General features: G+C 45.8%; 3 protein-coding genes across 3 annotated transcripts; all 3 read left to right on the top strand.

Moving 5' to 3' along the window:
- Positions 1-962: 962 nt before the first annotated feature.
- On the top strand, positions 963-1746 carry LAJ45_05785 (uncharacterized protein; the record flags this gene model as incomplete). The annotated part of the gene is made up of 4 exons (XM_046115354.1): positions 963-991; positions 1048-1223; positions 1282-1623; positions 1688-1746. The coding sequence occupies 4 exons, from the start codon at positions 963-965 to the stop codon at positions 1744-1746; spliced, it is 606 nt and encodes a 201-aa protein (XP_045971403.1).
- Positions 1747-3722: 1976 nt separating this feature from the next.
- Positions 3723-6947, top strand: LAJ45_05784 (uncharacterized protein; the record flags this gene model as incomplete). Its single annotated transcript, XM_046115353.1, has 1 exon — positions 5760-6947. The coding sequence occupies one exon, from the start codon at positions 5760-5762 to the stop codon at positions 6945-6947; it is 1188 nt and encodes a 395-aa protein (XP_045971402.1).
- Positions 6948-8355: 1408 nt separating this feature from the next.
- LAJ45_05783 (uncharacterized protein) lies at positions 8356-9094 on the top strand (the record flags this gene model as incomplete). Its single annotated transcript, XM_046115352.1, has 4 exons — positions 8356-8627; positions 8688-8753; positions 8839-8913; positions 8977-9094. 4 exons carry the CDS (start codon positions 8356-8358, stop codon positions 9092-9094), a joined length of 531 nt encoding a protein of 176 aa, XP_045971401.1.
- Positions 9095-17092: the final 7998 nt, after the last annotated feature.

Raw genomic sequence — 17092 nt, 5'->3', positions numbered from 1 at the left:
GTCTGAGCTTGGCATGTTTCTTCAAGGATCAATCAGATGTTTGAACCACTCTCTGGCACGTGCGCTACTGTGAGTCTATCGTAGCACGAGGAGACTGCAGCTTTTGAAACACCTGATGCTTTGGTGATAGTACATTCCTGTAGCGTTCTGCCACTTGAGTAGAACATTACTCAATCTTTCCATTGAATCATTACGGTTTCTGGAAGGTATGTAAAACTTGTTCTGGAGGTTGACAAAGGCATACTCATAAATTAGCTATAACGTTTTCGACCCAGTACTGTGTCAGACCTAGAAGTGTGTCGCATGGCAACGGCACCAAAACCAGACACAAAGCCCCCAAAAAGAAAGAAGACCCCATAACACCATAATAGAGGATAATCCATCTGGAAACCATCCTAATCCGTGTGCTTTTAAATGGAATTCATTTGTTAAAAATCTGGCAGTAAATATCTCAAGAGATGGTGGAGATAGCTTTGGCAACAGAAATCCCCATACAAATTTGTATGGGATTGACACTCTTCTATGTCTGACACAGAACCCGGTCTAAAACGTTAGAAGCTCTCGATTCGGGGGTCCGAGACGTCGTTTAGACGCCACTACTCGCCAATCTGAGGTACACCACTGGACAAACCCGTCGATCATGATCCCTGAGAAGGATAAGACTCTAAGCTTCAGTGGCTTCATCGTTGGATCCGCATTCCTTTAATCAGATGGAGTAAGTGTCAAGGATGTTCGCGAGGCTGTATTAACACCACCCGTGCAACCGCCTCTCCACGCTATTAATGGACTCAATCCTTTGTTTGGGTTGAGCCCCCTATATAATAAGAGGCCATATTCGAGTCTTTTGGGTTTTAATCATTTAGTCAGGCACCCATATTCGTACCTAAAAGCAACAGAGTTACCGAACAAACTTATATTTCAAAAATACGCGAACACCTGATCCAAAGAACTCAGAGTTCAGAATGAGTAACGCACAAGACACCCTCCAAGCGTATGATCATGATCATTCTTACCTCTCTATTCAACTTGTAACTGATCCTGTTATAGCTGGCCGAGTAACCTTGGCATCTTCGAACCATACTGTCGCCACGAAACTCCACTAATTCTCAAACTCCGAGAAAAGAGACTATCACTCACGGGTGATAGTTTCGAGATCACGACCGTAGACGGTCAAGGATTTCTAAAGGCTAACCCAAGCCTTGTCTCCTTTGTTGGGAAGAAAGGTACTGGATTTATATTTTGACCCAATTAGTTGCGACCCTATTTCTAACAGTGGAACAGTTCTGGTTGATCCCGCCAGTGGAAATCCTGTCCTGACAATTACACAAAAGCCTCTCTCGCTGCACAAAGAGTTTCGAATTTTCGCGGGAGATTCGGATAGCGAGCAGCTCGTTACCGTTCGTGGGAAGTTCAAGCTCTTTGGATCCCCGGAAATGATGGTACATTTCCGAAATAGGTCAGATGGAAAAGAAATGGAATTGCACATCAAGGGAGAGTTTTTCAGAAGGAACGCGACCATATCATGTGAGGGGCGAACCATAGCCACTATCAAAAATAAGATTTTGAACAGCGGGGAGTTGTTCTTTGATCAGCAGACTTATTTCCTGACTGTCGCACCCCGAGGTAAGGTTTTCTCTCGATTTGTGCGCGCATACTCAACGCTAACAGCCCCTATTTGAAAATGCAGTGGACTCTGCGATGATAGCGGCAATATGTATCTGCTTAGATGAGAGAAGAGAGAAATAGTTGGACGAATTTGTTGCGGGAGAAGAATGATTGAAAGGAAATACCCCCAGCGATGTATGTTGACCACACATAATATAACCACTTTTGGCTTCTTTGAATTTCAAATTTCCAAGTGAAGTTGGTATATCAAGACTGGAAACCCTACAGTTAGCAATTGTTCTGATAACGCATTTATCAGTGTGTTATTAGCTCCTAATATGACTAATTGCTATTGGATATTTCCACTCTCTACTCTTGGAAGTAGAATAGTTAGGTCTTGGCAACTGTTGAATCTGTTTGTTAGATTAAATTATGTAGTAGACAAAAACAGTTAGTCTCCTTGTTTAGAGGAACTGCTCTAGTCATGTTTTGAGGAACTTTGACTTTGCTGCCAGCGACTTGTATCTCGTTGTCCACATACATGTATGCATTGCTTGGTTGGTTAGTAATATAGATGCATGTCTAGGTTCTTTCCTTACTGATTGCTTTGAAGTAATTATAACCGGGTAAACGATTTTGAACACATTACTACTCCGCATCTAGATATAGGAATATCTCTGGGGAGCCGGTGTGAGTCTTTCGCTAGACCGTGTGCACCTGTGCCGAGCATGTACCTGTGCCGAGCACCTTATAATAAAGGCAGCATTTTAGCCACCATTTGGAGTGGATCCCTAGAGATCAGATAAGATGCTCGGCACAGGTACATTCTCGGCACAGGTGCACACGGTCTACCCGTTTCATCATCACTGCTCAGGCAAATGTGAGTTATGGTATTTCAGTTGTAACCTGAATTTGCATCCTACACTTTTGCAATTTGAGGCATCTCTAAAGGAGATCTAGATCTGTTTTTTACCGATTACCACCAATCACTTGGATTTCCCCTCAATAGCCTGCATATGTGTGTACCAACACACCGCGTTGATATCATTGGCGGGTGAGTCAGTAAAGACGGGAACAACATCCATCATTATTCCGAGCAGTGAAAATGACTGATGTCCGCAGCGAACAAGAGTTGGAAAAACCCAAGGCATGATTCCATCATGTGGAGCCGAGCGGTGATCGATAGAAGGTCCGTTTGCACAAAAAGTGCGGACAATACTCAATAGTCACCCCACCTGGTTGAGGCTGCCAAAGTTAGTTTCGAGTTTGAGATAAAATATTTTTACTTGGCGTCTCCTAGAAGAATCCAGTGGAGGCTCGAAGTATCGATTCATGGTAACACAGGGCCAACATGTCTTGGTGGGCGAAGTAGATCGGAGAAATCGCGAGTAAAACACGCTGGCGCCATCCAATCCCCGCACTCTAATCGCCCCCGTTACTACTCCCAACCCTTCCAGAATGTTCTTGCTACTGAACTAGAGTTCATGAAGAGCAAACGAAACAGTCTTGCCTGTCCGTCCCTGCCCGCCTGTCTCTCACTTGGTCCTCCAGGAAATGTTAGAGGAAGCCCTGTAGCAAAAAGTTAGAAGTAAGGAGGGATAAGTAGGAATAAAAAAAGCACCAATTGCTAAGACTCAAGAGCTCATACGCACTACCGTGTAGACTCGTAGGTTGAGTAAGTGATGGCTCTATCCATCTAATCCATCTATCTACCTATCTCTCTACTTTTCGAAAGATCGACCTATCCCTTGTGCCTGGACCAGTGACGTGACACACAGACAGACAGACTGAGAAACACACAGCCAGATAGAAAAGAAGGACACTGGATGTACTACTGACTTCACATTATCACGGTAGCCGACGTCACCGAAGGCGACGCTTGTTTCCGCCCTTCCCCTCATTCTCTCCAACCTACTACCTCTCTAACTCTTTCCCTCAATCACAAACTCACAAACGCATCACTCATTTATTCATTCACTCATCAAGAGTCCCTCCCCTCCCCCCCCCCCATCATCGTCTTCCCACCCCACACACACACCCACATACAACTAAATTAAGGCCCTAGTTTTCGTCCCAGCTCCGTTTCGTCCAGGTCGGCTCGGCTTCAGCCAGCTACGATGTCGTCTCATCCCTTTGGACGCTACCCCGCGTCCTCTTCCGCCCCGCCGCCCCGACAGAATCCGTATCACCCGGGGCCGTACCCTCCTCAATCTTCATCTTCCACCTATGTTCCACCCCCACCCCCGCCTCCGCCTACCCCTCCTGTGAACTTCAATCAGTCCTCTCAGTATCCACCACCTCCTCAAGATGACCTGCACTCTGTTGCCTCTAGTCCTGGATATAGAAGGGAGCCTAGAGTCTTCGACCGTCTAAACGTTCGTCGCCAGCCCTCTGTACACCATCCACCTCCACACAATCCGCCACCTATCCAGACCTCAACAACGTCAGGTGTTCCATCGGGTTACCCTCAACAACCTAAAAGTGCTGACCCTTATAGCCAACAAAGAGGCCAGTATCAACAACAATATCGCCCTATATCACTGTCATCGGGGTCATCAGTCTCTTCCTCTGTTTCTTCAAACTCCTCGCATTCGTCAACATCGCGGCGCCAGCAACAGGGCCTGCCGGATATATCTCGTTTGCGGTTTGAAGAGCCGCAACAACAGCGCCGTCCTTCGGGCCGTAAGAGAAATAATGGGCCAAAGCGCATTGGGGTCCCACAAAGGCCCCCAGGGTATAAATCACCTAGTGTGGAGAGCGTTCCCCCTTCCCCAGCTTCCTTTGCAACTCTTTCCCCGGATTCTAAGCATGTACTTGATGAGGATGAGGGCTACTTTTCTACCCTCTCAGCTGAGGTTAAGGCCCGGTTGAGGAACGAGCCTCTGCCAGACGATTACAAGCCGGAGCCGATACTTGAACAAGCTCCACCCCCGAAAGATTCAAAGCCCATAAATAAGGCAACCGAGTTCATCAAACCAACTCTTGTGAAGTCGGATTCATGGAGAAATCATCCTCTCCAGTATTTTGAACATTCTGACTCAAGCTCAGACCCAGATTCGCCTGGAAATGAAACATCCACCAGAAAATCAAGGCCCTATGCAATCAGTAACAATTCACCACCCCCGCCAGCTGTCCCTCCAATAGTACGGCAGCCAAGACCATACTCCATTATATCTGATACTACTGAGCCAGTAATTCCAGAACTTAGGGCACCTCAAGAACATAGGGGATCTCAAGACTCTCGGGCACCTCCAGAACACAGGGCATCTCAAGACTCTAGGGCACCACTAGAATATAGGGCACCCCCAGAATATAGGGCACCCCCAGAACATAGGGTACCCCAAGAATCTAGGGCGCCTCCTGAACATAGGGTACCTCAAGAACCCAGAGTACCTCCAGAACCTAGGGCGCCCCGTCCATATGCTTTGAAATCAGAAACTCCGAAACCAGAACCCACGCCCCCAGCGGCGCGTGAGCCAAGGCCATATACTCATTCACCCAATCCTCAAACAAGATACCAGCCCCCACCATTGGAGTCACAAGCACCTCCACGTCCAAGCCCTCAACCACGTTTCCGACAGACACCGCCTCCGCCGTCTCCCGTCCAACAAACACAACTGCGTCCACCGCCAAAGAGGGATCCAGCTCCTCCTATTGAGCTACTTCCGACATGCCCCAAAAAGACACTTGTCCACTGGAATAGGTGGTTCCAGATACCGTCAATTCCAAACTTTGATATCTGTATAAGTTGCTACTATATACATATACACCCATCGCCATTCTTTGCTCACTTTATCCCCTCCGATAAACCTTATGGCGAGAACGCCTCATGTCATTTCAACACGGATCGAATATTACAGAAAATTTGGCCGCACGTATTACAAACGGGCAATTTCAATACCCTCGGAGACTATGCAGCCATGAGATCCACGATACCACCCTGCAATGGCGTTGAAGGTACATCAGTTGGCGGACCATCAGCAAAACGCTGGAAAGTTTATGACGGATCGATACCAAAGTTTCGGTGCTGCGATGCGTGTTACAACGATATCGTACTAGCAACTGCATTTGCAGGCTGCTTTAGTCAGGTTCATGCTGTGCCAGAAGATAAAGTATGGACATGTGATCTAGCAATCCCGTTCATCGCTGGTGGCATGCTTCAACTTTCAAAGTATCAGGATCAGACCGGGCAAGATCAATGGGACGAATTCCGGAATATCGCCCTATATCGTCTCAATGAAGTTTCCCCTTGCCCTGGGAAAACGCCTGTCAAGAGCTCCGGCAAAAACTGGTGGGTTCCGAAGGATCCTATTCCAGGACTCACTGTTTGCGATGCTTGCTATTGCGATGATATTGTGCCACACTTTAAAGACCAATTTATTCAAGCCGTTATACCTGCAGCTCAATCCTCGCAGCTCCTCACCTGTGCAATGTCAAACTTCAATATCAAAGGGCCTTGGGCTCTTGCCGTCGAAAGGGGGCAATATGCGGTTTGGTGGGAAGCGGCCCGCGCTGTCTTCGACCTTCCGCCTTGCACGGCTAAAGGATTCCCAGATCATGCTGTAGGGGGAGAGTGGTATACGCTTCAGCATCATGACCCCTGCCTCGAAAACTTCAAGTGCTGCCGAACCTGCTATTTCACCTTAATCAGACCGCTCAACCTAGCCCAATACTTCCAACACGTGATATATGTGAATAACTCAGACCCTTCCAGTCCCAGCTACAACTCTTCGGTCGTGCGGGTCTGCAGCTTAACCCCAGAGAGCCCACGATTCCTCCCATTACTAGAAAAGCTTGGGGAGGCTGCGAACTGGAAAGACTTCGGTCTCTTTCTTTCTTACATTATCCCCCGCGCTGCGATCCCACCCTGTCAGCCAGGAAAGTTCCTGGCGCGAGCCAAGTGGTACGGAACGGACGATTTCGTGGTTTGCGAGGAATGTTGGTTTGAACACGTTCGGGAAAGTCCATTGGCCCATTTTATGACAGTCCATGCCCGTTTTTCCCCGGAGCCTCAAGCTTGCGATCTTTACTCTCCGAGGATGAAGAAGATATGGGAGGAGGCTTGTCATATGCGAGATTTGCATCACTTTGTGAATGCAGCTGTTGAGAGAGGAAAGATCTACTGTGATATCCTGGAAAGGTCCAAGGAGATCAATGACCTTATTGCGGCGAGGAAGAGAGTGGGCGGTCCTCGTTATCCTAACGCTATGGTACGAGTGGGCGAGGATGGGCAATCATACGGAGGTTCATCTAGGCATGATAATAATGGAGTGGATGCTGTTACAGCCGACCTCTATAAAAGACTCGATTCGTTGCAAAAAGAGTGGAAATCTGTGGAGTAGGGACAAGGTTTCCTTCCGTATTCTCTACTTCTATTCTTTATTTTGATTATTTGTCGCACAAGCTCTTTTTTGCGCTTTGATGGTGTTTGTTTGTTGGAAGAAGCAAAATGTATTTCCTGTGATGGTATTTCTGGGCCTGATATCCTTTGATTTTGAATTTGGCTATACCTCCTGCAGAGTTTTATTTGTTTGATGGCGATATGATGAACGCTTATTTTGTTGTACCAGATCTCTTTCCTGATTTCTGTGCTCATGTTCTTTTTCAACGAAGGTTTCCTCTAAAAAAGCCTGTCGTGTATACGAGATTTTCAAGGTGGGGCACGAATTGTTTAAGGTTTTGCAGGGTTTCTTTCAGTAATTTCACGGGGGTTATTTCTTAAATCTTTTTCTTTCTTTTTTACAATAGGTAATTGGCTGGGACAGGTTGTTGTGGTTGGAGTATGGATATCAAAGCTTGAAGGAGTTTTTGTTCTTTTTTTTTTTTTTTTTTTTTTTTACTTTTTTTTTCTTTTCGGACAGGAAAAGTTGTGGTTGGGGTGGTTTCCATCAAACCCTGCCATGAAAAAGTTTCTGGGATCAGTCATATAGAGGTCTCGTACAATCAATCGCACTGTCTAAATGTTTTGGGACAAATCCTTGTCGTGATAATGGATGATATGTAACTCCCAGAGCTGGTGGCCTCGAGATTGTTGCTAGCTTTGCTCCTGGCTCGATGATCCCAAGTATTTATGTTCAACGTAGGACTGTTGAGAGTGGGGTTTGTACTCATTGAGCCGGCAGATTATCATCTCTAGAAGCTTAGGCCATTCCGCGCATAGAGTAGAGAAACTCATCAAAACCTCAGTAAAGATAAGCTCAATATCACAATGACATATACCCACCGAAAACCTCTATCTAGTCAAGTCGTCCCGTGTCATCCGGAAAATGGCCAATGCTTTCTTTTCAAACAAGCGTCAAGAGAGAAATAATATCTCTGTTACAGACCATCCTTGGCCTGGCTCGAGTGACTGTAAATGTTCCGGGCGCACGGACCCCCACCAAACGGAAACGGACGTGCACTACATGACCCCTCTGCTCTAGGGCCTGGCTGGGCACGTTCAGTCGAAGTCTGTCAGGTCAGCACTGACCAGGGGGGGATCTTTCGCTCGCTACAGCAGCGAGTAAGAAAATGCATTCGTGAAACTCCCCCAAAAGCCTGTGGACACGGATCAGGATGACGTGGGTCACGTGCGCGACGTCAGTACTCCATGATGGATGGGTGATACATGTACCTACTTAAGTGCCCCCCTACCTGCTCTAGAGCTTTTATTTCACTCTGTCCCTCCAGATTTCTCTGTGATTGTAACGGGCTTCTTGTGTCGGCTCCAATCAGCTGTTTACCTTCGATACTCACTTCCCACATAAAACCATGCCCAAGGCCGCACCGAAACAACTAGTTAACCCAGTAGTGGACGCCGCAGCTCCCTACCCGCACGCCGCCGAGTTCACCGCGGTGGCAACCGCGCCCAAGACAAAAACCAAAACTGCCAGGCCAGCTGCTGATGATTCATCGTCCACAGAGGACCCTCTCATCTTCCTGACGGCGGTGAAGCTGCCCGGCGAGGAGGAAGGCGAGGTGCCCATCTATGACTCGTGCGATGAAATCCGGAGGAAGATAAGGGCATTCTTTCGCGATCCTAAGTACGCAAAGGTCACCCAGAAGAGATTTAGAGAGGAGATTGGAAATGTGAACTCGAATAGTTATCGGAGATTTATGGAGAAGAAGGGTGAAGGGTCGGGGGCGGAGAATGGAACCTTTACGGGAGCGTAAGTTTTAGTTGTCACCCTTGTTGACCATACTTTGATGCGTTCTGGGGTTTGGGAAGGTTGCTGAGTGGTGGGGTACGGGTAGGTACATCTTTTTTGAGAAGAAGAGGATCTATGAGAACAAGCCAAAGGGGAAGAAAAGAATTGAAAGTGAGCAGGAGTAAGTTCTACTATTCTCCAAAATTTTAATTTTGTTGATGGGCTTTCTGATTATCCACTATAGCTATCCCCTTGGCCGTCCCCTGGAGGACGATAACCGTGGACGGAAGTGGATCTGTTCGGCCGAGCTGGGGCCGCCCACAAAAAAGGAAGCCAGAATGGCTATTGCCAGGAGAATGTAGACATCTCTGGCACTCGTAGATGTATTAATGCCGTAGTTGATTTGGCTTTCGATCTCTCCCTTGTCGGCTTGGGGTATGACTACATGTATGTATAATCGGGCCAACATGCAAAACAAAATATTTTTCTTTCTTCCTTTCCATTTGTTGGCAGTGTGGGTACATCTGAATTGCTCCCTTAAGCTGTAAGGTATACATACATACATACAGTACGAAAAAAGGGGGTGAAATCAGTAGTATATGACTACGGGATTCAGTGAAGAGTACGGGATTAAACCGGCATTACAAAAAGAATACTGTCATTACTAGCACATTAACGGGAATAACGCAGCAAATTCATACGTAGATAGCTCCGTGCCCTGATAATCGGTCCCTTTCGCTGTTTCCTAGAATTATGTGTTCGGCTTTTGGACTAGCCAGCAGGCGTATATAAGGAGATGGGCTGAGGCCTAATATCAATCTGATCAGACAGAGTTGAGTGGCCTGTTCCAAATCTTTGGTGGGAATGTAACTCGGGTCACTCACCCCCTTCAACGAAATCAGCATACCTCTAGGTGTATGCTCTGTTTCATCTTTTATTTTTCCCTTGAGTAGAGAGTGGGAGGAGGGGAAGGGGTCTTTCGGGTATGATGCGAGGTCCTTTTAGTGCCGGGCTAAGGCTATATTACACCCTAACTACCACATCCGGGCTACATCGACTGGTATCCGGATTCCTAATCTCTCACAATTCCAGTTCTTTATAATCTTGAAAGACGCAATGTGTCTCGGTTCCCGGGATATAATCCCAGCTATCATTATGGATTGAGCGTGGGAAGAAGAGGACCGGAGAGGAAATCACAAAGTTAAACCGTCCTGCTGCTATAAGAGAACATTACCTGCCATGAAAGCGCATATGCAAGAGAAAGTATATATCAGGCGATGGGCCGCTTCTTCTTTTTTTTTTTTTTTTTAGAGTTCTGTGGATAAGTTATGTTGATATTATTAAAAACCTAAGCCTACCTGTGATCGGTGAGAACCAGCCTCTTATCCTCGAACGAGTGACTGGACATGACGCATTCGCACATTGGGGGGGGTGGTTACAGGCGCTCATAAAGTATCACTCGGTGGGAAATAAAATTCAACCCACCTGTCAAACGAACGGTAACTTACGAAACGGTAAGGTATTTTTGAGTTAAGCAAGAAGATCGGCCTGGCCAATAACTAATAGGTGAATTTAGAAGTACATGTAACTAACTACTTCAGAGAAATCAATATCCTCTCCTAGCGGCTCGCCCAACATACCATACAAAATAAACTCAATGATTAGTTTCCAAGAAGACGCACATACATGTATCTATGAAGGCCATATGATAAGATACATACTCCATTGACAATAGCTATCTTGCAAACCCGGTCTCAAATTCGCAAAATTAGGTCTCCAGCTGTTTAAGTCGAGTTCATAAGACGCCTCTTCTCCTGGAGGGAGAGGTCGGCTGTTGCAATTGGCGCTTGAACACTAATCTACTACTATAATTTAAAGGAATGTGAACCTTTACAGGTTATCAATAATTGACTTCTTCTGGGACCAGGACATTAAATAATCGGATAATGATCCCCATTAATATTCTCCTATATATATATTTTAAAGTTTTGCATGTGTAAGTAGATAGCTGAGGTCAAGATCTGTAACTCTCTAGTTCCTAAGGGGGGCTTACATGTCTACCACGACGAATACAGGCCGCAAAAGCGTAGTGCATTATAGTATGCGCATCGAGATTTTAGATAGATTTTTTTTAATATTTTATTACCCTATACAGGGATACTGATCCCTCGAGCAGACTTCGGATTCGAGCGTAGGTGCGCGGTAACACCATCTTTCTTAATTTACCGATCGAATTGTATGATCGTTGAGATCTAGAAAGGACACCCTAGTGGACGTCTGGGGCTTCTACAATTGCAATTAATGAATTACCAGCCAACTAATCGATGTCTGATACTTGGTCTTTGAACCTAAACATCAATTAGCCAGATTTACGATAATGGTTTCTAGGTTGAACCTCCTCCAGAATCAACGAGTCAATCTATCTATTTATGAGTTCGGTGTGGGAATGGAATGTGTATTTCTCACTGGACCAAAGCTGGTAACAATGGCTGCCGATTTACCATAGCTGTGCCGAGCCCAGGGTTCCGTAGAAGATGGGTACAGACTGGTTTTCCGTAGGATAAACCAACTCGTGAGAAGATATTGGATTGGTCGCAAAAGGGTACGAGTGATAATTCATGACCCCAACTACTATACTTCGGAAGCTATAAATGAAAAGGCATCTATATCACTAATTTAGAGACTGGTGTGGATGATATGTGTCTAGTAGAGAAAGACTGTAGTTAATTATTGTATAGTATCAATTTTTTGGGGACCTTTTAACTGAAGCTCTATAAATGCTGAAGTGATTCAAAATAAGGGTATATATACCTATGTACTCAGTCTTTAATTAAAAGATCGGAAATTTTAGAAAACATTTGGTTGCAACGACATCCGACCATTTAATTAACGCGCGAGTATAGTACTAGGACAAAGTTTTGGTAAGTCTTGAATATTTGGGGATAGCTACCAACCTCAACGCCAGTGCCTCAACCCACTGTTAGCTACCAGCTGTCAGAACAACTACATTCTGAGCGCTAGGAAGAGGATCTATTCATGGGAGTAATGATTGACAAGTCTCCGCCTCGCCAATGACTAGAAGGCCGGCCAGAGTGAAGCTCTGAGTGTTCGGTGATCCTCTATATCCTCTGAGTATTAAGAGTTTGCCAGTAAAAGGCAGGAACTATCTGTAATGGGGGTCTATGGACGTAGGGACTATAGTGCCAAGGAATACAACCGAGGTGAGAACGTGGCAATAGGTATTCAAGGCTATGGGCTATGGAGTGGCTCTACCTAGTATGACAACTAGTTGAACCCTATGACGAGGCGTAGAACAAAAGTAATATTCGTGGAGTACATACAAGAGGTTCCGTGAGAAGAAGAGGAAAGGAAGGAAAACATCAAAAGGCACGAGACAACGCCCCCTTATATATCCAACTCCTAGTCCGTTGATGACTAATGCCCCACGTAACGGAAACCGAAAGAACATAACAGAAACCCCATTACAAATCATAGTTCAACCGCGCAATACCTCCTCTTCACAATCCAATCTATCACCTTAGCCGAAATACAATATTGCCGTTACAGATTACGCCCCCCTCTAAGGCCTACCTCCTGGTAGGCTTAGGTTTCCGTGGATAGCTTTCATGGAACCGTCGAACAATATCAGGTGAATGCTCAAGGTCCGATAGCGGTTGCCAAGAGGCATCATCGTATCCAGTATATCGTACCAGGTACTCAAAGCCACCCTTTCGTTTCCTAGAGTCCACAATATCCTCGACTTCCCATTGTTCCTCTCCTTCGATCTCAACCGGAGGTGGTGGTGACTGTTGTTGTCCAGGTAATGGGTTACCCGCTTCAGGTGACAACAATGAAACGTGGAATACTGGATGAATCTTCATGGAGCGGGGAAGTTCTAGCTCATAAGCATAGGGGTTGACGATTCGTTTGATGCTATAAGGACCAATCCGTTTCCAATCAAACTTCTTGGAGGGTCGCTTTGTTAGAACATGGCGGGTCGACAAGAAAACTTTATCTCCTATATGATAACGAGGGGCAGGAGAATGATTTAGGTTAGCCGACTCCTCTTGTATCCTTTGCGCCCGAAACATCTCGCTCTTCAGAAACACCACCATGTCCTTCATCTCTTTTGCAATGCTGTTGGCTTGATCTTCCGCTGTCGTTTTACCATGTTCCAAGGGACCAAAAGTCATCCTGGGATTTCTTCCCGAGTTGGCATAGAAAGGAGAGACTTTTGTTGTTTCCGAAATATGGTTATTTGTTGCGAACTCAGCCATTGCCAACAGCCGGGCCCAATCATCTTGCTGGTAGGAGACATAGCTTCGGAGATATTGTTCCATCATGGCATTGATCCTTTCCGTTTGTCCATCAGTTTGGGGGTGAAATGCGGTAGAGAATCGTGGAGATATTTCCAGGCGTTTGCAAAGTGACTTCCAAAATTCCGCAACAAATTGTGTTCCTCTATCGGACACAACCATATTAGGTAGTCCATGTAGCTTCCAAACGTTATCGATATATAGCCTTGCTACTTTCTTCGAGTCCACCTCTTTAGTTGTTGGTATTAGGTGTCGCATCTTGGTTAGTCTATCAACAACAACCAGGATCGCATTATAACCATCACTCGCAGGGAGGTCGGTAACAAAATCCATCGAGACATCTGTCCATGGTCCATCGGGTATTGGCATTGGGCGAAGAACTCCATAGGGCGCATTGCATGGTGCCTTGCTACGGGGACATACATTACAATTCCTGACATATTGATCGACGTACTTTCGCATTTGTGGCCAATAATACTCCCGACTTAAGAGTTCCAATGTCTTTGCTCTACCCGGATGGCCTGCTGATGGTTTATCGTGATGTTCTTTTAGGAGTCTCAGCCGGAGGCCACTGTCATTTGGTACGTAGAGTGCACCTCGATAAAGTAGCCGATCGTTGTTGTCTTCCGTACATTCGGCAAGTGAAATTTTGTTTGAATGTCGAACGTCGCTCCGGAGCATAACAAGAATCTCGTTTGGGAAACTATCAACTTGGTAAGCTTTTGAAAATAACTCCTCCACAGTAGACATTCCTTCAGCGGATTCATTTGATAAAGAACCCGCGAACAAATTTAGCTTTGTATCCAAATTTTTTCGCTTCAGAACCACTTGGCTCTGATGCGTCAACCTTTCATCCCCCTCTTTAGGTAGGTCACCTGACCTTCTAGTTAATGCATCGGGTTTTGCTCCTTGTTTTCCCGGTCGAAATTGTATAATGAAATCAAAACGTGAAAGAAATTCAGACCAACGGGCTTGTCGACGATTTAATAATTTTGTCGTCATGAAATATTCCAGGTTTCGATGATCGCTGAAAACCTCAATGGGGAATTGTGCTCCTTCTAGATGATGTTGCCATTCTTCAAAGCATCGAACAATCGCTAGAAGTTCTTTGTCATAGATTTCATAGTTACATTCCGCAGGGGAATGTTTCTTGGAAAAGAAAGCGACTGGATGTAAAACTCCTTCATCATCGTGTTGTGAAAGGATTCCTGCTGAAACATAATCAGATGCATCGGTTTCCACCACAATCTTTCGATCCGGGTCGAAATGAACTAGTATAGGTGCTGTTGTGAACATCTTTTTTAAGGTTTGAAATGCTTCCTCCCTTTCATCCGTCCATTCGAATTTAACATTTTTCTTTGTTAGGGCTGTAAGTGGGGCAACAATCTTTGAATATCCTAAGATAAACCGTCGATAAAAGTTTGCAAATCCCAAAAATACCTGAACATCATGGAGATTCATCGGTGTGGACCATTCTAAAACATCAATAACTTTCTTCGGATCCATTCGATTACCATTTAGAGTGAGGATCAGGCCCAGGTATTTTGTTTCTTGAACCATGAATTCGCATTTTTCGGGTTTGAGATGAACATGATTTTCATCAAGTACTTTTAGAACCTTTCGAATATGATCTTTATGTTCTATAAGAGACTCGGAATAGATAAGGATATCATCCAAATAAGCTGTCACGAATTGATTCAAATAGGGACGTTGGATATCATTGATCCAATGTTGGAACGTAGCAGGAACATTCGCTAATCCAAAGGGCATCACCGTATATTCAAAATGTCCGTACCGAGTCCGGAATGCCATTTTCCATTCATCTCCTTCCGCTATTCTGATTTGATTGTACCCCCAACGTAAATCTAACTTGGTGTAGTATTTTGCTCTTGACAATTTGGCCAAAGTTTCCTTCAATAATGGTAATGGATAAGGATTCTTAATCGTAATTGCATTGAGGCCCCGATAGTCGACACATAAACGAAGAGTTCCATCGGCTTTCTTGACGAATAGGATAGGTGCCCCCGCTGGTGATTCACTATGACGGATAATTCCCTTAGGTAGGTTCTCTTGAAGGTAGTCCCAAAGTATCTTCAACTCTGTTTGGGATAAAGCATATATTGGTCCCCATGGTGGTTGTTTGGCTTCTTCTAATACTATCTTCATATCATGGAACGGTCGATGTGGCGGAAGCGCTGAAGCATCATATTCTTCAAACATGTGGACATAGCGGTGGAACTCCTTCGGTATTAGTTGTTTAATATCGATAGTAGGTTTCTCGGTTGCTGAGACGGTAACGGTATGAGTTTCCGGTAAGGGAGTCGATATACCATGAACTGTAATTGCGGTTCCACTGAGCGAGCAATATTGACAGCAGCTTCGAGAGTCGAAAATAAGCAAATTTTCCTTTGGTCGAATTGTAACATCATGACGTCGCATCCAAGGTATCCCCATCACAATCGGATAATGTCCCAACTTGGTCACAAAACATGACGCAGTTTCTCGATGGCCATGAATGTCTAGCGAGACATCCACAATATGGGTAATCTTTCCTGACTTGATAGGTCTGCCGTCTATAACGTCTACATGTCGGGGTATTTTGAGTGGGGTCATGGTGAGGTTGTTGTGGCGTGCAAAAGATTCATCGATGAAAGCATATCCTGATGCTCCGGTATCAATAAGGGCGTAGGTGGGTACGAAAGTATTTTTATTCTGTGAAATTGAACAAGTTACTACAAATTGGTTCCCATCCATTTCCTCCTCAGATACCGAAAACCCAGAAATATGCATCCTAGAAAAATCCTTAAATGGTCCCTGGGCTAAGCCACTTAGTGCAGGGACAAATCTTTTGCCGACTCGTTATCGCTTCCGTCAATTTCCTCCACCCTCAACGCCGCTCCCCTCATCACTGGTCTCCTTGGTTGATTTCCAGTGGCCCTTGCTTGGGGACAATCCCTAACCATATGTCCGACTCCTCCGCAATAGAAACATCGGCCCTCAGCTAAGCGGGCATTTCTTTTGGTGAGGGTGGGGCGACGACGTCCCCCGGACAGATCCATCGGTACATCACCTCCCGGGCGGAATTAGGGATGGTTGTCAGGGGCAGGTGCATTGACAGCTGGGGCGGCAGCGCGAGGAATAGGGGCAGGATTCCCTGGTGGGGGGCGAAGGGTCGGAGCAGCAGTAGCATTCCAAGGCTTTTTATTTCCTCGCTTAGCTTCTGCCCCTCGTCGTCGATTATCTAACCGTTGCAAAAGTGTCGCGCAGGCATCTACTGTCGCAGGAGTTTCATGGTGTATCATCGATTCATCGAGTTCCACATTAATACCCTCCATCAAAGCCTCAATCCGAGAGACTTCATCCATCCCAGACGCGGCAGCATACCGTTGGAATTCGGCGAAGTAATCAGCAAAGGTTCGGTTTCGTTGACGGATGTTCCTAAGGTTCCTCCTAGCCGTACGCATTCGATCATGATCCCCAAAAGCAGTATCTAAGATTTCATAAAACCGTAACATGGAAGGCAAAGCGATGCCTTCTTCTCCGAAATATTGTAAGAACTGATTGGCGACGACACCCTCCAATCGGCTGAATGCATAGGATAATTTGGACTGTAGTGTGGGAAAGCGGTCGGCATTTCCCAATAGCTTGATTTTCATCTGTTGCTTGAATAGGTGTAGTCTTTCTCGATCGCGATCTCCCTTAAACACTTCGGAGTCTGGGAGTTTTTCTGACCATTGGGTGACCACTGGAACAGGTGGAACTGGAGGTACCGGTGGGGCATTATCTTCTCCGATTGGTTCTTCATCAGGGGCAACCACCTCAACAGCGACTCGGTGGGCCCTGGCAGCGGCTAGATCTCGTTCAAACATCTCCCTTGCATTTCCAGCCTCCCTCTCCACCTCCTGTAAGTCCGTTGCATACTGAGCAAGGCCATGTTGTGCCCGTTGAAGAAGTGCATAGGCTTCTATTTCAACATTGCCATCCACCTCTGGATGTTCTTGAAAGAAGGTCTGAAGGGCATCGCTTAGCTGTTGATAATCAATA

The sequence above is a fragment of the Morchella importuna genome, assembly GCF_003444635.1.
Source record: "Morchella importuna strain M04M26 chromosome Unknown Morimp01GS016, whole genome shotgun sequence".
NCBI classification, from domain to species: Eukaryota; Fungi; Ascomycota; class Pezizomycetes; order Pezizales; family Morchellaceae; genus Morchella; species Morchella importuna.
The sequence above is the reverse complement of the archived record's forward strand: the minus strand, read 5'-3'. Positions and strand labels throughout refer to the sequence as shown.